The 23,028-nt window shown below is 39.3% G+C and overlaps 2 protein-coding genes across 9 annotated transcripts in view; one reads left to right on the forward strand and one right to left on the reverse strand.

The window, feature by feature from the left end:
• Positions 1 to 7,669, forward strand: part of THOC1 (THO complex 1) — a 30,993-nt gene extending 23,324 nt beyond the window's left edge. For both annotated transcript variants that reach the window (XM_036321272.1, XM_036321273.1), the window contains 4 exons: positions 2,663 to 2,746; positions 6,059 to 6,206; positions 6,932 to 7,007; positions 7,352 to 7,669. In XM_036321272.1, the coding sequence (XP_036177165.1) occupies positions 2,663 to 2,746; positions 6,059 to 6,206; positions 6,932 to 7,007; positions 7,352 to 7,647 (604 nt within the window). In that variant the 3' untranslated portion in view covers positions 7,648 to 7,669. The remainder of the gene's footprint in view (positions 1 to 2,662; positions 2,747 to 6,058; positions 6,207 to 6,931; positions 7,008 to 7,351) is intronic.
• USP14 (ubiquitin specific peptidase 14) overlaps positions 7,649 to 23,028 on the reverse strand; it is a 58,237-nt gene continuing 42,857 nt past the window's right edge. For all 7 annotated transcript variants that reach the window (XM_036321275.1, XM_036321276.1, XM_036321279.1 and 4 more), the window contains 6 exons: positions 19,882 to 19,947; positions 19,405 to 19,497; positions 18,165 to 18,293; positions 12,073 to 12,133; positions 11,329 to 11,436; positions 7,649 to 10,694 (listed from right to left, as the gene is read on the reverse strand). In XM_036321275.1, the coding sequence (XP_036177168.1) occupies positions 10,543 to 10,694; positions 11,329 to 11,436; positions 12,073 to 12,133; positions 18,165 to 18,293; positions 19,405 to 19,497; positions 19,882 to 19,947 (609 nt within the window). In that variant the 3' untranslated portion in view covers positions 7,649 to 10,542. The remainder of the gene's footprint in view (positions 10,695 to 11,328; positions 11,437 to 12,072; positions 12,134 to 18,164; positions 18,294 to 19,404; positions 19,498 to 19,881; positions 19,948 to 23,028) is intronic.

Consider the following 23,028-nt stretch of genomic DNA (forward strand, 5'->3'; position numbering starts at 1 on the left):
TTGCCCACTGGTACAGGAAACAAGAGAGCTTGTCCATTATGATCTAGGCTGTGGGCAAAAAGGGAAAAGTATTCCTGAGAAATGACTATAACAATCTGCTGCCATGCGCTCTTACGTGTAAAAACATCCTGCCAGCAGTGTAAAGGGACGCTGGGCTTTCTGGGGGTCACATCTTAAACCTAAGCCAAGGATCCTGCAGATAAAAATCTGAATTTCACCATCCAGACTTAACAAAACATTCAAGAAGACCATTCACCATGAGTAAAAGTCAGCAGACAGAACAAACCACAGAAGTTAAACATCAGATTAAGCCTTACAATAAGTATATTTAAGGTAATTAAAGATATAAAAGAAACATGACATCATCTAGTCATTGAAATTACAAAATAGGCAGGTAAAAATAGCAGGCTTGACACAGGTGAAATAGAATTAATGATTTAAAAAATCACCCAGAAAGCAGTACAGAGGGATCAAGAATTAGAAAATATGAAAAAGTCAAGAACCACAGAATGAGAAGGTCCAACAGACTTCTAATAGAAGGAGGAAATAAGAGAATGGGAAAGAGGCAGTAATCAAGGACATAATGACAGAATTTTTGTTTCAGGACCAAGAATTAGCATAAATTCTCAGGTTCATGTGGTACAGATTTAAGTGGGATAAACAGAATAAATCCTTATCTCTACACATTGTAAAAAAGTCACCAGAGAGAAAAACCAGACCGCCTTCAAAGGAGCCAAAAATCAGGCTGATGGCAGACTTCAAGACCAAAAGGAACCACAGACAGTGGAATAACTTCAAGGTGTTGAAAGCATGGACTCCGAATTCTGTATAAGTTAAACAGTGGGTCGGTTAGTCAAGAGAGAAAGTTACTTTCAGATTAAAACTGAAAATCTGTCATCAGCAGTCTTTAAAAACCTGTCAGAAGTTGAACTCCAAAACAATGTGAAGTTGCAAGGATTGCTATGCAAAGACATTAGTAAATATGATTAAGTCTCATCAGATTCATTGTATAAAGCAGTAATATTACTAATTGGGGGTATTTTAAAAAGGTGGAACTATCATACTTGATGAAAAGTGACCTTAATATAAGGAGTGATCAGAATTAATGTTACAGGTGAAGATAGAGATAAGTAGACTTCAAGTAAAGCATGCTTGCTAAGTATGTAAAAGAAACAAGTTGAGGAAAAAGTAAATATAGAAAATTCAAGCAAATAAAATATAAATCAGGGTTGTAGGCGGGTACAAGCTGAATTCCATTAGTTGAAAATTTGAAAAGATTCAAAACAACATATACTTAATTTTTTTTAAAAAAAGCAGCACATGAATGATAAACACCAAATTTTAAACAATGGCTACCCATGGGGGGAGAAGATGAGATTAGGGAGGGGTGCATGGGCACTCTCAACTGTATTTGTAGCATTTGAAAGTCTTAAAGCAGATAAGGCAAAAACCTGCAGTGTTTATTTCCACATTGTATGCGGGAAACATGTTTACACGTTTTACGTATTTATACGTTCTACCAGTGTAGTAGAGCGCAGGACACGTATTAATACGTTTTTTATAGACTAGCGGTAGAATGTGGGTAACGTATAAATACGTAAACTAAAGTTATCGTAATTTTACTGAACGTTGCCATTTGCGCAAAAAATTAGCAAAAATGGCCTGCGCCACCTGTTAGCGCGCGATAAAAACTACCCGCAAACAAATGTGTTACAAAACTACCAAATGGTTTCAAACATTAATGATGTTCTGATTGGAATTTTAGTGTGAACCCTGTTTTATCTAGTGTGATGTGTAGAAGAGTGATGGTAAACTCAAAAGCAACCTTACAGGCCTTTAATGTTCACCAGTTACAGAGCATGTTACATTCCAGTAAGTCATTAGATTTTATGCTTAGTTTTTCTTCAGAGAGCTCATTTTTCTCATGTTAGTAAAAAGATGTCTTCTGATCAGATCCTTAGATCTTATTTGACTCTGTCTCAAGTTTTTATTTCTGAAGACAAATTCAAGAAGATGCAATTAAAAACCATGTGCCCTAGCTGATTTGGCTCAGTAGATAAGAGTGTCGGCCTGCAGACTGAAGGGTCAGGGGCTCAATTCGGGTCAAGGGCACATGCCTGGGTTGTGAGCTCAATCCCCAGTAGGGGGCATGCTGGAGGCAGCTGATCAATGCTTCTCTTTCATCATTGATGTTTCTGTCTCCCTCTCCCTCTCTGAAATCAATAAAAAATTTTTTTAAAAAGCCATGATACCATGGCAGCAATCTTAAAAGCTCAAAGTTCTTGAAATCTCAGTATGTCTGGTTATTATTTTCGGTTTAATTCTGGTTTAAAGGGAAAACATCCATGTGTGGACATAATATGAAAATTTCCTGCTTGGTGGAGAAATTCAAATGCTAGTAAACCCCTGGCTGCCCTCTGTGACTAGTAACATCAGCATACATTATTGTATGATACAGTATGTGTCACATTTCGCAATACAGTGCTTCACTACATAGTACATAGTGGGTAAATGCCACACTGCCCTCTTTTTTGTCCCCTTTGAGAAGTTTAACTTGTTTTGAGTCATTTATCTCCTTAAAATTTTGATTTCCTAAGTAATCTAACTGTAAGTCAAGTGTGAATAACATTAGAATCCTCACTAGTTTTTTTTTAACATCCAGAGAATATATGCCAACTTTGGAGGAATTCTTTGAAGAAGCCATTGAACAGGCAGACCCGGAAAGCATGGTTGAAAATGAATATAAGTAAGTAATGTTTCTCATGAGCTAATTTTCTCCAATTCTTTTCCTTAGCAATTTTATGTATACTAGAATGCTAATAAGGGAGGCAGTTGATAGAGTGGTACTTTTCCTCTTAGGTGAGTTTATGTACCAAGTTCACATTATGACACATCTGATTTCAATGACCATTCCCATCAACTTAACAGGCATTACTTAAAATCAAGATTATTTCAAAAATAATCAGAAAAATCCCTCTTGAACCTACATCTCTCTCCAAATATCACCTATTTTCCCTGTTTTCCTTCAGATCAGTCAGGCATACCTCATTTTATTGCACTTCACTTTATTACACTTCACAAATGTCAGGTTTTTTACAAATTGAAGGCAAAATCCTTTACGAGCAAAAAAATTACAACTCACTTTATTGCAGTACTCACTATTGCAGTGGTCTGGAACCAGACCCACAGTATCTGCAAGGTGAGAGGTATGCTTATATCTCCCAACAATTCTTGATAATTGCTGCCTTCATTTCCCCACCTCCCATTGTCCTCAGCCCATTCCTGGTGGGCTGTCTCTGGCTATCATATAGCTCTTATCAAGGTCACTTTTTTTTTAACCCCTCAGCAGAATTCCCTAGCTGATTTGTCTTGTTAGATAACATTTTCTTCTCTCAACAGCCATCTAACTATAGCTCCCACTGTTATCCTTTTGTCTAATTGCTTTTCAGTCTCCATTGCTGGCTCCCCAATCCTCTGCCTAACTTAAAATTTTGAAGTAGCTTCAGGACTCAGTCTCAGGTTCTTCAACTAAATCCACAGCTCCATGATTTTGAATAGGCCTTACGGTACTGACTTAAGGGCTAGGGCCCTCTTGTCAGACTGCTTAGGTTCCAATCCTGGGACTCTACCACTTAACACATTGCGTACCGCATAGCAATCTCTAAGACATACACCAGGGACCGCATGTTTTGGGGCAAACTGCACGTTATTTAAATCATCATAATGCACTTCAGGTGTTGTTTTTCAATAATTATAACATTTTTATTTACAAAAACAAACAAAGTTCCTAGTACTTTTTTAACGTATGGTATTGCGTAAAACATTTTCCTCTGTGAAGAGGGACCAAATAAAATTTACATAAGTATCTAGATTCACTCCTTTTTCCATGGGCGTGAAAAACGAGAACACTCGTGAGCGGTCCTTAACAGATGGCGCGCGAAACACGAGAAAACTCCTGAGCGGTACGAAATGTGTTAACTTGCTAGGCTACGAGGACTAATTAAACCCTTCTGGTTTCCTTGTCTATTAATAGGAATCGTACCCATTTCTCAGGGTTATTCTGAGGATTAAGATGATTTACTTTGAACCATGCATGACGTAGTTAGCACTGCAAAAAGAATGCTATGACCAATTCAGGTCAATTTTCCATGCATTAGCCAGTGATCTTTAAATTCACAAGTCAAATCTGTTGCTACCTGGTTTGGCTCAGTGGATAGAGCGTCAGCCTGCGGACTGAAGGGTCCCAGGTTCGATTCTGGTCAAGGGCACATGCCTAGGTTGCGGGCTTGATCCCCAGTAGGGGACGTGCAGGAGGCAGCCAATCAGTGATTCTCTCTCATTGATGTTTCTCTCTCTCTCTTTCCCTCTCCCTTCCTCTCTGAAATCAATAAAGATATATTTAAAAATAAAGAAAATAAAATTAAGATGAAGTCTTACTAACAAGTCTCCTTTATCTGATTTGCACCTTTCTACCTCTCCAGTCACATCTTCTTTATTTTCTCTCTGCTCAAACCATACCAGCCAGCCCTGTTTCCATTCAACTCAAAAGGTACTTCCACCTCAGGACCTTTGTACTTGATGCTCATTTGTTTGAAACTTCCCTCATGGCAATCCCATGGCGTGCTCTCTCACTTAAACTCTCATCTTAAATACTGAGCAGTTTTCCCTGACCAAGTCTTCTCCTTTCCCTCTTAATGCAGCCCTGTTAACATTTATTTCATAGTACATATCACCATCTGAATTTGTCATTTTTTTCTCATCCTTACCACTACCTGAAATTGTCTTAACCCTTGTATTTATCAATAATGATGCTTCGCAACAGATTCATTTACTATGTCAGTTACTTCCTAAGCCACTTACCTTATATAACTCTTTAGTAGAAATTGTTGTTTCAGCTAGTAAATGGCAAAGCCAGGAAAATCACTGTGACCTCAGGGGCCCTGAACTCCATGACTCCTGAGTGCCCAGCTCAACAAGTATTTGTTGAATGAATATTGATTTATTATTGTTACGTAAAACTAGGTAGAGTGATAGCCCTCTAAGATTAGTTTAAGAATCTGGATGATATGGATCTCTGGAGAATAATTTTGTATGTATAATTGACAGAATGCTTAAAAGATTCAAATTATCTAAACAGAAATGTGTCAGAGAGAAGGTTAACTATTTTGGCAAAGCCTCATAGCATGATGTTAACTTGGTAAGGGGCCCCACTGTCTAGGAGTAGTTTTGCAGGTGCCAGCATCCTCAAAGGTAATGAGGCTCCAAGTAAATGAGGTTGCTACTCAACAACTTAGGGAGGGAGGGCATTTCCAACTGACTTGCAAAAAAACTCATAAATGGGGGGGGAAAAGTGTGCTTTGGACTCTTCTGCAGCTTGCCTGTTTCAGGAACACTGTCTTTAGAATTTCCCTGAGGTTTCCATTTCTCACCTTACTGGATACCATCTATTACCACTTTGCTTCCTTACGGAACAGTTCATGGGTTGGTTCTATTCTTGGCATCATTGCTTACTCTCTTGACTATTGGATATTTCCCTTTTCATTTTGGAGCCATTTTTATCCCATCAGGTTGGTTCTGAGCAAATTAAAGTTTAGGCATTGTATAAATAGGACACCAAGCATTGATTAAATGATTGGAACTCAGTGTTGAACTTACGTTCTGGAACTCACACGTATAGGTGGCATTATGCTGGCGGATATCAACTCACTAAAACATGTTGAACCTATTATGAATTCATTTTCCCCCCTACATAACTAGATTTCTGTCCTACATATACAACACCTAGCCAGTACTGCACATATTGACTTTTTTAAATTAAGTAAAATGCATACAAACTTTTTAAATGTGCTTGCTGGTGTGACCTCCCTCTTCAGACTCTGTTGGTTTCTGATATAAGTGACCTGCACACTGAGTTCTTTGGGAATACGATCAGAGTGAAAAGAATGGTGCCTTCAGCTGCTTATCTTAGTTACAGAATTTCACTTGGTGAGTTATATTAACTAGAAGGGAATATAGAAATAAATGACTACAAAGTTATAAGACCAACATCTTTCTATAGGGCTGTGAACAATTCAAATTATGGTTGGAGAGCCCTGAGACTGTTAGCACGGAGAAGCCCTCACTTCTTCCAGCCAACCAACCAGCAGTTCAAAAGTTTGCCAGAATATCTTGAAAACATGGTAATAAAGCTAGCAAAGGAATTACCAGTAAGTATTATAAATCTATTTTTTTCATTTCCTTTAGTTGATGTTATTTTCTTTAAAACTGCTATCGTTTGAACAGAGCTGAATTTAGAGTTGTGGGAAAAAAATCTACCAACTTCCATGTTTTAGAATGAAGAGAAATGCATTTGAGGATACACTTCATAGGAAGCACATAAACTGATAAACTTCTAATAATTTTTATAGCACGTGTATAACTTAATCTGTCTGTAATACTTCTGGAGAAACTATTATCGTTTTTCCTGTTTGTTGGTGCATTATATTCAAAGACAGGGTAGTAGTAGGCAACTTGGCCTTACTACTCTGGCTCTCCTTTTCAATACAATTTTCTCATTGTATTTCTACAATATGGTACTAATAACTGTGTGCATAAAAGCTAATCATTCAAAAAATGTTAAGGAAATAGGTGCTCAACCCTGGTCTTCCCTAGATTGTTGTTACTATATGCTAGGTATGTGAAAATCATTTTAACATCTTACTAACTCCCTTCTTCCCAGGTTGGGGGAGTAAGGGGAGTCTTTCCAATTTTCAGATCTTCCCCATCCACTCCTTCTCCAGGTTAACACTGTTCTACTTGTCATATTTAACACCCTCAGGGGTAAAGTTCTGGATCCTATACTTGGAATGTACAATCAGCTTATCTAAACAAATGAATCCCAAGTTACTTTAGAAGTTGGCATTCTTTTAAACATTCTCCTTACTCATTTTAGCCTCCTTCTGAAGAAATAAAAACAGGTGAGGATGAAGATGAGGAAGATAATGATGCTTTACTGAAGGAAAATGAAAGTAAGAATTGAATTTTCTTGGCTATTTTACAAAGATTGTGGTTCTTTGTTGAGAGGTACGTTATTTAATTTGATCTACTTCTCAACTTCTACCATGTATTTCAGCTGCTTCTTATAGTAAGGAATTTAAAGCACTGCTTGACAATAACTTAAAATTGATTTCCTAATGGTCATAAGAACAGTATTCAATCCATGGAAAAATATAAAAAGGAACTGTTTTAAAATAAAGGTTATTAAAGGGGATTAATATTTTGGTGGCCCCATATCTTCCCATTTCTGTTGTATACTTTGAATTGTAGATGTCCTCATACTTGGTACATAATTTACATTTCTTGTGTTTTCTAGGCCCTGATGCTCGCCGAGACAAACCTGTAACAGGGGAACAAATAGAGATATTTGCCAGCAAATTGGGTGAACAATGGAAGATTCTGGCTCCCTACTTGGAAATGAAAGACTCAGAAATTAGACAGATTGAGTGTGATAGTGAAGACATGAAGATGAGAGCTAGGCAGTTACTAGTTGCCTGGCAAGATCAAGAGGGAGTCCATGCAACGCCCGAGAATCTGATTAATGCACTGAATAAGTCTGGATTAAGTGACCTTGCAGAAAGTCTAACTAATGACAATGAGACAAATAGTTAGCTTTTTTTTTTTTTTTTTTTTTTATTAAAACTGTGATAAGATTTTGTTACCAAGCAGCATTTGTTAAGAGGTCCACTGGTTTTGGTAAACAATAAACATTTTTATAACAGTTGTACAGTTGGCTGGTATTCCAAGAACAAAACACATATTGGCTCTTGATAACTGACCTCAGTCAGGTCTTGGGAGGAGGGAGGAGGAGGTTGGAAAAATGGCCAAAGTGACATGACCTTAAGGTCACAATATATTTTTGTTAAATGTGTTATTAAGTCAATAAGTGATATTTAGAGGCATGGTGTTTCCTAAAATACACTATGCCAAATTAGTTTCTGCATGCCATTAGCAGTTATGAAATTTAACTTGCTATTCTGAAAATCCCAAAATAAGACTTTCTGAATCCATATGGCTGCTCTAATTTCATGCTTTAAAACAGAGGATCAGCAAACAATGGTCCGTTTACCACTTGGTTTTATAAGTAAAATTTAATCAGCACACATCCATACTGAATTTTTAGGTATTGTCTATGGCTTCTTTCCTGCTACAACGGCAAATTAAGTAGTTGCAACAAAAAAGTTACAGTCTGCAAAGCTTAAAATATTTACTATCTGGCTCACTACAGAAAATGTTTGCTGACCCCCAACTTTAAAAGAAATGGGGTAAAGTCTAAAACCTAGTTCCTTTAGCCTTATAAAATTAACCTCTCAAGTCATTAAAATAGGGATGCATTGCTCAGGGATTGTTGTGAAGTTCAAATGAGATGTCTGTGAAAGCACCCTGTAAACAGCAAAGCACTAGGTAGTTAGTAATGGTTGGAGACAGAACTATCTTTTTCCTGTCCCCACATAAGCATTATCCTTTAGGGGTCTAAGATTGTTATCATTGTTTTGAATCGAGAACAACTACTACTAAATGCACACATTATACAATAAGTGTTGTTTGGGCTTAACTTCACTAGCTAGTCCAACAGTATACAGCACAGCTCTAGTATCAAAAGGGCGTCATGCTAGTGGCAAAGCATATAAGGCACACTCAGGAGTCAAGACCTTTTCTTGCTTACTCTCAAAGACCCTACATGCAAGGCTGAACTCTAAAACAGCCTTATTAGTTTAAAACAACACTGGTATAAGTCCAATTTCTTATACTTAAAATATCTTTGGAATAATGCTTTTTGGATCAAATAAAGTGAAATAAAGTTTTTTTATATAATGACAAGGAATTACAATTTTAAAATTCTAATTCTATAGAAGGTTTATATACTTTGTTCTAAATCTACCTCACCTGATCTCCAGTAGCTACAGCATCCTGCAAATCAAAAAAAATCTAAATTTTAATTGCTAAATTATGTCCTCAAAATTGTTCAGGCCAAATATAACAGTGAATAAAAAAACTGCAGAATTACAAGCAGCATACCAATATATAAAAAACATCACAATTCTTATGGTCTCATTTTCCCCATCCTATTCTGCACCCTCCCTCAAAGCAAAGGAAGTACTGATTGCCAATAATTCAAGTAATTAGAGATTAGCTGAAGAAGCTATATACAAATAAAGTTTCCCTGAAATACTCCTTTTATGTCCCCTAGAGTTCTCACAAACTCAAAAATAGCCACTATTCTTAAGGAATCTACTGGTTATCAGTGCTGTCTGTGCTCTGCAGAGCATTAAAACGAGAGTAAGCAAAGATGAGATTTCATGATAATCCCCAAAACTTAATTATAAATACCCAACTCAAAATCAGAGCAAATTTGGTAATAATCTATCCTTTCTCTAACAATCAAGGCTCCTAAGACAAAGATGAGGAACTGACTAATTAGAATATATTAAACCTACTATATTGAAATACTTCATACTCTTGGTATTCCAACCACCACTAGAAAAATCATTGATACTAAGCTGTGAAATAGACATTAAGATTTTTGGGAACTGACAGAAGTATAAAAATAACTGAGCCAAAGGACAGATCTGACTCATAAATGCTGCATTCAGCATCCAAAAAACACCATTGCTCTTACAACTTTGTTATTTCTTTCTAAACAATGTAGTACTAACTGGCAAAGGTAACATTTTTAAATGGATGCTTAACAGCAGAGTAAAACTAACCATCAGGGTTAACATACTGGAACTTCAGCCAACTCTACAGACAAGACTTGAGGTCAAAAACTGTTAATCCCTCTCTTTCTTTTTTTATTAAATACCCCTGTTTTCTAAAAATAAGCAACCAGAGCCTGTCAACATCCTGTTAAGGTTGATTACTACAAAGCCATTGCAGTTAAATGTACAAACCATAGTACATCAAAGAGACAGTAATAAATGTATAATCAAATGTACTATTGATCACAATTTATTTTAAAGTCATGAAAAGCCAGCAACAATCAGGCTGGACAAATACTTGATTGTATCCATGTTTCCATGGGCTATGTGGACAGCAGCACTGAGAGCACAATGAGAGCAACACTTACTTCCTTTCCATCTTCCTGGCAGAATTTGTTAGATAAGGCAAAGGAAATTACCTGTGGTTTGAACCATGCAAGAACAACAAAACAGTAATAGGTGTGCAATAAACATTTCATTGCTGAATATTGAGCTGAAAAAGGCAGGGAAAATTATCACAGAAGACAGTGGTTGAAAGGCATTTCAATTCAGAATTTTAAAAAATTAATGCAAGAAATAAGCTTTTAAAAAATTTCTTCCTGTCACCTTTATACAGAGCAGCACAGTTCAAAGGCTTCTCTTTTCTGCAATATTTTACGTTGACACACAGAGTGGTCTGCTTCTGCTCTTTGTTCCATATGAGGGGAAACAAAACCACTTATATATCTTCCTCTAAAGCTCTGGATTATAGAAATGATCAACAAATAACATTTATTTCACACCTAAGCATAAATAGCTAAAATGAAGGTTACTGTTCACTTTCCTCTTCCATTATTTCAACTCTGCGAGGCCCATAGAGTAAAACATAAGCTATATGCCAGTCTCCACCACCAGAAAGCCGCAAGATATCTTCTGGTGTCACAGTGCTGACCTTATCATCATCAAACTTAATCCATTCATCTAAAGAACGAGAGGAAAATGAAATTAAAATCATTCACAATTTTTTCAGAGTTCCATTTCAAAAAGGTACTTTACGCACAGCAGTATTCCATCTACCATAGCAACAGTTCTCAAAGCATGATCCAGGGACTACTCAGGTTCAAAACCATTTCAAGAGTTCCATGAAGGTTACAACTATTCTCATAACACTACTAAAGCCTTAAGTACCTTTACCCCTCATTCTCTCAAGTGTACTTTGGAATTTTCCTGAGGCTACACAACGTATGATAAAGCAAAAGACAATGCGGAAATAGTTAGGAGAATCTAGCTGTCTCCTATTAAAGACTTATAAAAATGTAAATCAATACCATTTCTTGCCACTTTTTTTTGTTTGGGGAAAAATTATGATTTCCATTTTTTAAATATTTATGTAATTGGTTTATTACTGTCAGTTTTGAGTAAATTAATTTCTCAGTTTTAATTTCTATTATAGTAAAGAAACATAATCCTCATAAACAAAATGGGAAGGTTCTCAATGTAAGAGTGTAAAGAGATTCTGAAACTGAAAAGTTTGAGAACCACTGTTATAAAATTTATATTAAACAAACTATTAAAATAGTATGTAACAACTGAAAAAAAAAAATAGAATCTTTACCTTCTTTTCTTTTCACCCATGATACATAATGACCTGAAGAGCTAGACCTTCCCTGATGTGTTAACACTGCTTGTAAATCATAGTATCCACAATTATTGGAGCCAATGTCTAAAGGAAGATATAAATTCAATAATATTAGACAAATAGACATGTGCTTTCTAAAACCAAATAACAAGCAAGAACTATGTTTTGAAGTTTAGCCTAGATAAGCACTATTCTACTATTAGAATCCAGTAAGATACTACTATCCAAAGTTAAGGCTTCATGAAAGATGTTTTAAGAAGTATCATTCATAGAAGTTTATGCTAAAAAGAGTGGTTTTTAGTGTATGTCATATTGAGATAAATTAGATTTCAAGAACCCTGACTTTTTTAAAAGCATGATAACTAAAAAAAAAAGTTATGTGACTAGACAGTAATCTTACCTTAAAACACACACACACACACACACACACACACACACACACACACACACACCCCACAACTGAAATAAAGATTCACTGCCTGGACCGGTTTGGCTCAGTGGATAGAGCATCAGCCTGCAGACTCAAGGGTCCCAGGTTCAATTCCGGTCAAGGGCATGTACCTTGGTTGCGGGCACATCCCTAGTGGGGAGTGTGCAGGAGGCAGCTGATCGATGTTTCTCTCTCATCGATGTTTCTAACTCACTATCCCTCTCCCTCCCTCTCTGTAAAAAATCAATAAAATATATCTTTAAAAAGAAAAGAAATAAAGATTCACTTACCATCAGCAAAAGAAAAGGGTTCATACTTAACATCTTTCTGGGGACTACTCTTTTTGTCACTCTGAAAGGAAAAAAATGTTTAATTTTAGACCATGATATCAGAAATAAAATTTGCATTCTCAATAAGAGTACGTTTCCCCAGTATCTGAAAGTAGCGTGCCTATGAAATCTTTCAAAAGCCAAACTGGCATATATAAAGCAAAGAGTATCCCCTGCTTTCAGAAAGTTCACATTATTCCACTTTACTTTTACAAAAAGCAAAAGACCTACATTAGTATGGTAATGGCTTTTTTCATAAAAGCAAAATTCCTCTTCAGATTTCTTTCTATTTGCTAAAATGGGTAGGTCTATCATAAAAGTGAAGTTGCGTAACGAGAACTTGCGGAAAGTGGTGAATACCTATACTCATTTCCACGAATATTTACTGTCCACTTATATGCGGTTTGTAACACAGTTCAAACCAGCACTGTTCAGTGTCAACTGGTGGCTGGGAATGTGTATGCAGAGGACCAACTTAAGTTACACATGAGGCAAAACAAAGACAAAATCTAGTCTGCCTTACAAATTACTAAAATGATATAACTACAGTTAACATAAAATTGGAAACACAAAGGTCCTACATTTTAATAATATAAAATCTTGTATGTATTAATAACAGACCCTCTGACTATAGAATCAATGTTAAACCACTATAGCTAGAGAGTGTACCAGTGAATATAGTAATACAGATGAACAGTGCTCTAGGGTAGTAAAGGAAAACCCAATTTTATAATTTTGTTTTACCAAAATACTATCAAACCATGTAACTGGGAAAAAAAGAAAAGAAAAAGCTGCCTCAAAATAACAGAAGTTAAATTATTGCAATTAACATTCAATCTATTGAGCCATGGTCACCTGCCACTTTGGCCCAAATAAACAAATATTTAATTCAGCAAATATTTACCTATATTAAAAGAAGCATGATTTACTACTTTAGACAAGGATCTTTAAAGTGGGAACTTCCTGCATCAACCCATTTCCATGTGCAATACAAAAAAATTAAACAACCTATATAGGCATAGGAGCACAAAATTCTTGAAAACTTTAATAGAAATGAAGACAATGCAAGCAGTTTAAATATAGCTAGAGTAACAAGAAATCAAAGGACACTACAACAAAAAAGTACAATGAGGCCAACCATTCCTTTTCATATACAGCTAACCCTTAAATAACATGGGTTTGAATTGTGCAGGTTCACTTATATGCAGTTTGTTTTCAACTGACCCGCACAGTTCAAACCAGCACTATTCAGTGTCAACTGGTGGTTTGGAATGTGTATGCAGAGGACCAACTTAAGTTACACATGCATTTTTTACTATACTCCTAACCTGCACATTGGTTCAAGAGTCAACTGTATATAATGTAATGCCTACAGTAACCCCAAAAAAGCTATGCAAAGACATACATTTTAAATATATCATACATAAATCAATCTAGAATTCTAAAAAAATGTTCAGTCCCTGGCCAGTGTTGCTCAGTTGGTTGGGAGTCATCCATGCACCAATAGTTGCTGGTTCAATTCCCAATCAGGGCAAATCCCAGGTTGCAGGCTAGATAACCTATAGGGGGTATGCAGGAGGCAGCTGATCCATGCCTCTCTCTTTCTTTCTCTCTCTCTCTCTCTCTCTCTCTCTCTCTCTCTCTCTCTCTCTCTCTCTCTCTCTCTCTCTCTCCCTTCCTCTCTAAAGATCAATTAAAAATCTTAAAAAGAAAATGTGCATGTAATCTATAAGACAAAAATGAGAGAGAAAATACTGAAGAAAATATAAAATAGATTTAAACACTAACATATCAATAATAACATAAATGTAAATTATTGTACATAAATGGGGTTAACAAAGTAGATTAAAAACATGATCCAACTATACACGATCAATAAGATCTATAGGAAACTCTCTTCAAATATAACAGTATGGGAAACTTTAAAGTAAAAGAATAAAAAAAAGATCATGCAAACAGTAACAAAAAGAAAGCAGCAGTGGCAATATTAATCAGATAAAGTAGAGTTCAGAGCAAAAAAAAAAAACTACAAGGGACAGAGAGGAATATTGCATAATGAAAGGTTCACTCCACCAAGATGACAAAAAAAAATCCTAAATGTATATGCACTAATTAACAGCGCTAAAAAACATGCAAAGCAAAAGCTGACAGAACTGAATAGGGAAACACAACTGCACAATTTTAGTTGAGGACTTCACTACTCCACAGTCAACTAGACAGAAAAACAGCCAGGTTACAAAAAAACCGCAACGACACCATTAACCAACTGGATCTAACCAGTATCTATAGAACGCCCCACTCAACAACAGAATGCACATTCTTTTCAAGTGTCCAAGCTGGATCACATCCTGAAGCATCTAATGCAAACCTCAACACATTTTTAAAAATGTAAATATCACAAGTATGTTCTTCACTACAATGGAATCAAACTAGAATCTATAATAGCAGAAAAATTTTCTAACATCTAGAAAGTCAACAAGATAGTTCTAAATAATTCAAGATCAAAGAGAAGTCTGAAGGGCAATACATGAAAAAAAATACAAGGAACAGAATGAAAATGAAAGTACAATATAATGAAATTTGAAGGACATATTGAAAGCACTGCTGGGAGAGAAATTTATAGCCCTACATGCTTATGTTAGAAAATAGAGAAAAGTTTGAAATAAAAACTAAGCTCCCCTACCTTAAGAATAAGAGCAAAATAAACACAAAGCAAGCAGAAAAAAGGAGTGTAAGAGTAGAAATTCATTAAATTAGGCCAAGAAAGATCTTTCAGAGAAGAAGGGAGAGAGAGATAAAAACATCAATGATGAGAGAGAACCACTAATTGGCTGCCTCCTGCATGCCACATACTAGGGATTGAGCACGCAACAGGGGCATGTGCTCTGAATAGGAATTGAACTGTGACCTCCACGGTGTGGCTGGGTGATTGAGGTTGACACTCAACCACCAAGTCACACTGGCTGGGTGAATTTAAAATTTGACATATTATAATATCACACTGAAAATCTTTATTAACAGGAAATATCTTTTTCATTTTGAAAAAAAAAATCAAATATATAGTAACTCAGGTATACTTTATATGAACCCAAAATAACAATCTGTTAAATATAAAGTTGATATGGTTATAATTTTAGCAGTTACAAGCATATCAGAAGCAGTTAGTTTTCTCAGTGGGCATAAATGAGTCAATATTTTATACCACCACTTCCACACACAAAAATGGAGATAATTCCATGCCTTGCAAGGAAAATAATAAAATACTATGAAAATCTAGGCAAGGTTTTCTATATATGCTGTGAGGAGACATATAGAAAAGAAATATAAGCTGCAGTTTATAGAAAAAAAGAAATTAAGCTTATCCTATCTAATAAAAGAGAAACATGGTAATTAGCATACGACCGCTACCCTTCCCATTGGCTAATCAGGGCGATATGCAAATTAAATGGCAGCCGGCAGCCAGGCAGCTTGAAACTAACATGAGGCTTGCTTGCTTCAATGACGAGGAAACCAACGTTTCCCCCGCCTGCCTTGCCCGCCTCTGAGCCTGCAGTTTGAAACATTGTAACAAATATAGAAGCTAAACAAAACCCAGAAACCTGCTTTCAGCCCGCGGGGATCTCAGAGCTGGAGTTATACATTGCTTCAATTATAGAACCGAAACAAACCAGATACCTGCTTTCAGCAACAGAGGCCTCAGAGCTGGAGCCAGAGCTAAAGCTGGCCCAGAATAAAAAAGAAAAAAGAAAAAAAGGAGCAGTTGAGAGCTTCAGCCCTCAGCCCCTCACCCAGACTGGCCAGGCATCCCAGTGGGGACTCCCACCCTGAAGGGTGCATGACCAGCTGCAAACAGCCATCATCCCCTCACCCAGGCTGGCCAGGCACCCCAGTGGGGACCCCCACCCTGATCCAGGACACCCTTCAGGGCAAACCAGCCAGCCCCACCCATGCACCAGGCCTCTATCCTATATAGTAAAAGAGTAATATGCCTCCCAGCACCGGGATCAGCGGAGCCGCAAGGCCTCCCAGCACCGGGACCAGCGGAGCCGAGAGGCCTCCCGGCACCGGGATCAGCATGACAGGGGGCAGCACCCAAACCCCCTGATGGCCCTGCGGCTCTGTGTGTGACAGGGGGCGGGGCCACAACCTCCCTATCCGCCCTGCTCTGTTCCTGACGGGGAAGGCGCCCCAACCACCTGATCAGCCCTGCTCTGTGCCTGATGGGGGGAGCTCCCCAACCCCCTGATCGCCCTGCTGCTCTGTGTGTGACAGGGTGCAGCGCCCCAACCCCCCCCCCCCCCACGGCCCTGCTCTGTGTGTGACAGGGTAGAGCCATAACCTCCCCATCGGACCTGCCCTGAGTGTGAGAGTGGCGGCGCCCCAACTCCCTGATCGGCCCTGCTCTGTGGGTGACAGAGGGCGGCGCCCCAACCCCCTGATCCGCCCTGCTCTGTGAGTGACAGGGGGGAGCTCCTCAACCCCCTGATGGGCCCTGCTCTGTGTGTACAGAGGGCGGTACCCCAAATCCCCTATTGGCCCTGCTCTGTGTGTGACAGGGGGGAGCTTCCCAACCCCCTGATGGGCCCTGCTCTGTGCGTGACAGGATAAGGAGCCCCAACCCCCCTGATGGGCCCTGCTCTGTGCGTGACAGGATAAGGAGCCCCAACCCCCTGATGGGCCCTGCTCTGTGCGTGACAGGGGGCAGTGCCCCAACCCCCGGATTGGCCCTGCTCTGTGCGTGACGGGGTGGTGCCGCATCCTCCCCATCGACCCTGCCTTGAGTGTGACAGGGGGTGGTGCCCCAACCCCCCAATCAGCCCTACCCTGAGTGTGACTGAGTGTGGCATCGCAACCTCCCAATCTGCCCTGCTCTGTGCATGACAGGGGGCAGCGCCCCAACTCCCCAATTGGCCCTGCTCTGAGCCCGACCAGGGGCTGCACCTAGGGATTGGGCCTGCCCTCTGCCACCCGGGAGCAGGCCTAAGCCAGCAGGGCGTTATCTCCCGAGGGGTCCCAGACTGGGAGAGGGCACAGGCCAGGCTGAGGGACCCCCCCTTCCCCCCGAGTGCACAAATTTTTGTGCACCGGGCCTCCAGTCTATATATATAAAACCCTAATATGCAAATAGACTGAATGGCAGAACAACCGAACAACCAGTCTCTAAGACATGCACTGGCCACCAGAGGGGTGCGTGTGAAACATGGCAGGCGTCGGCAGCAGATGGCAGAGCACTGAACAGGGTGGGCGTCAGCCGCAGCAGGATGCTGGAGCAGGTGAGCGGGAGTGCCAGACCAAGGCGGGGCACCAGTCACTTTCATTGGGGCAAACCTCTGGTTGTTACTGAAAATTCTTTGTGCCTACGCAGGGCGGTCCCACCCGGCGCTCACACCCATTGCTGGCACTGGTCTCACTCGAACCCACAGTTGATGCTGGAGCCGCTGCTCGTACCCACTGCCAGCGCCCAGCACCGGTCCCGATCCCTTGGTGCTGTCAGCGGGTGGGAGAGGCGACTGCTGGCTCCAATCTCCCTTGAGGGCTTCACCGCCTCCCCCTGCTCCTGAGGGGCAATCGGGGCAGCAGCCGCCACTCGACCCTGCTGATGGTGCCAGCCCCGCTCACACCCATTGTGGGCGCAGGTCCCAATCGCTCCACGCCGCCAGCAGGTGCGAGCAGGGCTGGCAGTGGCAGAAGCGGGGTCACCGGCAGACAGGGGACCGGGGGCCACTGCAGGAGGAGTTAAGCAGGGGCAGGGAGGATGGGCCGAGACCTGCCCCTGTGCCCACTGCAGCCTTGTGGCCCACAATTCCTTTCAGGGTGCACGAATTCGTGCACTGGGCCCATAGTTCTACTATAAAGAACACTTTACCATAACTAAAGTTCTTTTGCATATGCTAAAATACACCTAAAACTTTAAAGGCTTACACCAATATATGTGGGATTTATATATGAGCTAAATAAAATACAGGCTCATCCATTTCTACAATAAATAACAATACAAAGTAATTGTTGAAGATTAAAATATTAAGACTAAAAAGTCAGCAATAAGAACCTACTGTCTTTGTTTGCTGATTCACTTTTTTATCTTCTAGATCCTTGAATTTTGATCGAAAAGAGATCATTTTCTCTTGAAGTTCTGGTGTACATAGTTCATACACATCCAACATGAGAGGAAATTTAACATCCTATACACAAATCAAAAAGAAAAAAAATGTGTAGACAGACTTACCAAGGTAGTTATTTAAAATATCTATCACACTTTTAAATTTTAAAGTAGTGCTTTCATAATTCAAATAAAGTTGAAAATAAAATCTGTAAAAACTGCTTGGAAATCTTTGCAATTAGAAACATCATAGTGCTTATTTTCAATTTGATAGTAACTTCAAGGTAAGATAAATTTTAAACTTTTTTTTCCATTAAACATTTTAACCCATGAAACTGACCACAGAGGAGTTAGCAAATTTCATATAACAAAGAAGCATTTTAGAAATATTAAACCAGCTGTTGTGAAAAATAACAGAGACCATCAGAGAAGTCAATTTACAAATGGGGTCACTTCTGGCTATAATTTGAAATACAATTTCACATAGAAACAATAGTGATACAGTTCAGTAACTAATATTAACATATGAAGTGAACACAAGTAGATACTGCAACTATAGTCAACCTTCTAATAAAACACTAAGTATATTTGAAAATGTATTATGACTTTCAGCTCCACAGGCTAGATCAGGAACTCGGGATATATAGAGGGCTACAGTTCAATGAAACAGCTACATCATATGGCGGGCTCCTACATCAACCGACTTCAATGTAAGTACTCTTTGGGCACCAATAATTTAACATTCTCTTCACCTGAAAGGAAGGAACTGCCCAGAACAGAGTGCAGTGTGTTATACTGCACTGGAGGCCACCCCAGCCCTAAACCTCCAAGGATAAGGATCTCTGATCTAGTGCAGTGTTTCTGGGAAATGGAGGGCATCCATCAGAATTCTCCAGAAATCTTTTTAAAAATGTACTACCTTAGGCCCCACTTAATCAGAATCTGGGGGGTGGGAAAAAGCCAGACATGTATATGATTTAAAATAAAGAAAACAATAGGTAATTCCAATGCATATCTTGGTTAAAAGCCACTTGGCTATTGTAAATAACTTCCCTATTTGTAATATTTTAAAGAAAATTTAACTATCCCTAAAGTACTAAAGAAACCTACTGTAAGTTATGAATTGTCTTGTAAGTTAGGAATTGCCTTCAAAGAATAACTTTTCGTTACACTGAAAATTTTGTTACACTAACCTTAAGAACTTTAGCATTCACAGATTCCTTCTCTTTATAAAAAAATCGAACCATCTGAATAGTCAAGTAAGCAGGTAGCCGGCTGATCTTGGACTGAGAAGAAAAAATAGAAAAAAATCATATTACATGAATATGACACACAAGTATTTAGTTTGTTGGTCTGGTAAAAACAAAGACTGGGCAACAGTAATTAAGTGGAAAACTCTTAACAAAATGGAATTCTAGCCCTAACCAGTTTGGCTCAGTGGATAGAGCATCGGCCTGTGGACTCAAGGGTCCCAGGTTCGATTCCAGTCAAGGGCATATACCTTGGCTTGCGGGCACATACCCAGTAGGGAGTGTGCAGGAGGCAGCTGATTTATGTTTCTCTCTCATCGATGTTTCTAACTCTCTATCCCTCTCCCTTCTTCTCTGTAAAAAACCAATGAAATATATTAAAAAAATGGAATTCTATTTCACAAGGAATGAACAACTTACAGATTTGATATACAACGCATTTCTTTGCAATGTTGGAGACTGTTTAGTGATTTCTTCCTGAAGTCGCTGAAAAAAACCAGAATAGAAGACCAAACATTAGTTTTAATAAATTATTTTTTCCACAATATAGAATCACACCTTTAATTCTTTAATAGACAATGGGTTTATACTACTGAGAAATAATCTGAATGAAGACAATGTGGGAAGATGTTCATTTTTAGATATGGTTCAGTTTTTAAAAGGCATCAGAAAGCATAAAAAAATACTTGTGTGAACTAATTGGAATGTAAAAGTGTATACTGGTGTGAACTCGTTGAAATATAAAACATGTTTAAAGTTTTAAAATTATAACCCAAATGTTATTCAGATTCTGAGTCTATAATGCATTTTACATAAAGCTTTTTTTTTAATTAAATCTTTATTGTTCAAATTATTGCAGTTGTTCCTCTTTTTTATCCCCCATAGCTCCCCTCCACCAGGTTCCCACCCCCACCCCCCCCCTTAGTACCCCCCCACCGTCCTCATCCATAGGTGTATGATTTATTTCTAATCTCTTCCCGCACCCCCCACACCCCTTCCCCCCTAAGAATTGTCAGTCCACTCCCTTGCTATGCCCCTGATTCTATTATATTCACCAGTTTATTCTGTTCATCAGATTTTTTATTCACTAGTTGATAGATATGTATTTGTTGTTCATAATTTTTATCTTTACCTTTTTCTTCTTTCTCTTCTTAAAGAATACCTTTCAGCATTTCATATAATACAGGTTTGGTGGTGGTGAACTCCTTTAACTTTTTCTTATCTGTGAAGCTCTTTATCTGACCTTCAATTTTGAATGATAGCTTTGCTGGGTAGACTAATCTTGGTTGTAGGTTCTTGCTATTCATCTCTTTGAATATTTCTTGCCACTCCCTTCTGGCCTGTGTAGTTTCTATTGAGAAATCAGCTGACAGTCGTATGGGTACTCCCTTTTAGGTAGGTAACTGTTTTTCTCTTGCTGCTTTTAAGATTTTCTTTGTCTTTTGCTCTTGGCATTTTAATTATGATGTGTCTTGGTGTGGTCTTCTTTGGATTCCTTTTGTTTAGGGTACTCTGCGCTTACTGGCCTTGTGTCTATTGCTTTCACCAGGTATGGTAAGTTTTCTGTCAGTATTTCTTCAAACAGGTTTTCAATATTTTGCTCTCTCTCTTCTTCTGGCACCCCCATAATTCGGATGTTGGTACACTTGAAGCTGTCCCAGGGCTCCTTACACTATCTTCATATTTTTGGATTCTTTTTTCTTTTTCTTTTTGCAGTTGGCTGTTTTTTGCTTCTTCGTATTTCAAATCTTTGACTTGATTCTTGGGATTCTCTTATCTGCTGTTGGATCTCTGTATATTATTTTTTATTTCAGTCAGTGTATGCTTAATTTCTAGTTGGTCTTTTCTCATATCCTCCAGGGTCTCACTAAATTTATGGGCGGTTTCTAGAAAATTCTTGAAAAACCTTATAACCGTGGTTTTGAACTCTATATCCAGTAGTTTGCCTTCCTCCATTTCTGTCACTTGTGACCTGTTTCTGTCTCCGCATTTTGGCTGCTTCCCTGTGTTGATTGAGTGGCTTTGTGTGCTAGGTGTCCTATAGGGCCCAGTGGCTCAGCCTCCCCAATTACCTGAGGTGGACACTCTTGGTGCACCCCTTTGTGAGCTTTGTGCACAGTCTTGTTGTAGTTAAGCCTTGATTGTTGTAGGTATCACTGGTAGGAATTGACCTCCAGGCCAATTGTCTGTGAGAATCAGCTGTGTCTACAGTGGGAGAACTTCTGTGCTGAAGACACCCTTATGGGGCAAGACTTGCTGCAGTATGGCTTTGGTGCTCACTGAGTCTGCCCCTTGAGTGTGTCCCTTATGGATCTGAGGAGTTATAATCTGGATGGTCCCACTCTGACCACTAGGTACACTGGCACTTGGATCTCTAAGGAGGTGCTAATTTAGCCTCAGCCTGAGGCTACCCAGCAGGAGCTATGGAGAGATCTGCAGATTCCTCTTCTTTGTTTGGGGTTTAGAGGTGCACAGATGAGGCCCAGCTGTGAACTAATGCAAGCTGCTGTGGGGCCTTGGGCCTTCTTTTGGATGTTCTTGGTCTCTCTGACCCATCTGCAGTTTATTAGGTAATTTTAGATTGCAAAGACCAGGCCATTCATATGCAAAAGCCTCTGTGCACAGCTTGGGTGGGGCGGGGTCTCAGGGAATCAACAGGGAGGAGCAAACAGCTATGGCTGATCGTCAGCCCTGCCCTAAGAGGCCCCAGGTCTCAGTGTCCCGTGGAAATCGCTGCAAGCACCTCTGAGAGAAAGCCGCCCTCAAGTTCCGACTGATGCCAGACAGTCCAGTTTCTCCCCATATGAGTCTGGGTCCCCAGAGACTCGTCTGGAACTGGAGTTCAGAGCAGTTGGGAGCTTGAGACTCCCTCCCGATTGAAAAAGACAACCATGTCCTCAGTGTGTGCCTCCATACCTCTGCACTTTACTTACACACCACCTCTGAGTCTCAGTGTACTTTTCTCTTTCCTTCTAGTTGTAGAATTTCCACTCAGCCAGCCTTCCTGTGGTTCTGGATGATGTCCGTTTTGTCTTTTAGTTGTATTTTTGAAGTGGTTGTGCGAGGCAGCAATTTCAGGTGTTTACCTATGCCGCCATCTTGGTTTCTCGATAAATTCTTTTATGGCATTCCTCTACTTATGATTTCAAAGAAACCCTGTTAATCTAGCCAATGTGGAAAAGCCTTTGTCCATTAAGCATACCTTAATGATCATATCTACTTTTTAGAGCCTGTGTGACACTGGGCAAGGTAGTTATCCCCTCTGGGCATTGCTTGTAAACAGTGATAATAGTACCTATGTGATTCTGTCTCATCATTGATATTTCTCTCTCTCCCTCTCCCTTCCTCTCTGAAGTCAATAAAAAAAAAATACTAAATAAAGTTAGCACTAAAAGGGGGAATAGAGAGAACCAAGATGGCGGCATAGGTTAACGCCGGAGTTTGCTGCCTTGAACAACTACTTCAAAAGTGAAACTAAAAGACGGAACGGCCATCACCCCGAACCACAGGAACGCTGGCTGAGTGGAAGTCCTACAACTAGGAGGAAAGAGAAACGCATACGGACAC

Source organism: Myotis myotis, unplaced genomic scaffold (assembly GCF_014108235.1).
Source record: "Myotis myotis isolate mMyoMyo1 unplaced genomic scaffold, mMyoMyo1.p scaffold_m19_p_9, whole genome shotgun sequence".
Classification (NCBI taxonomy): domain Eukaryota; kingdom Metazoa; phylum Chordata; class Mammalia; order Chiroptera; family Vespertilionidae; genus Myotis; species Myotis myotis.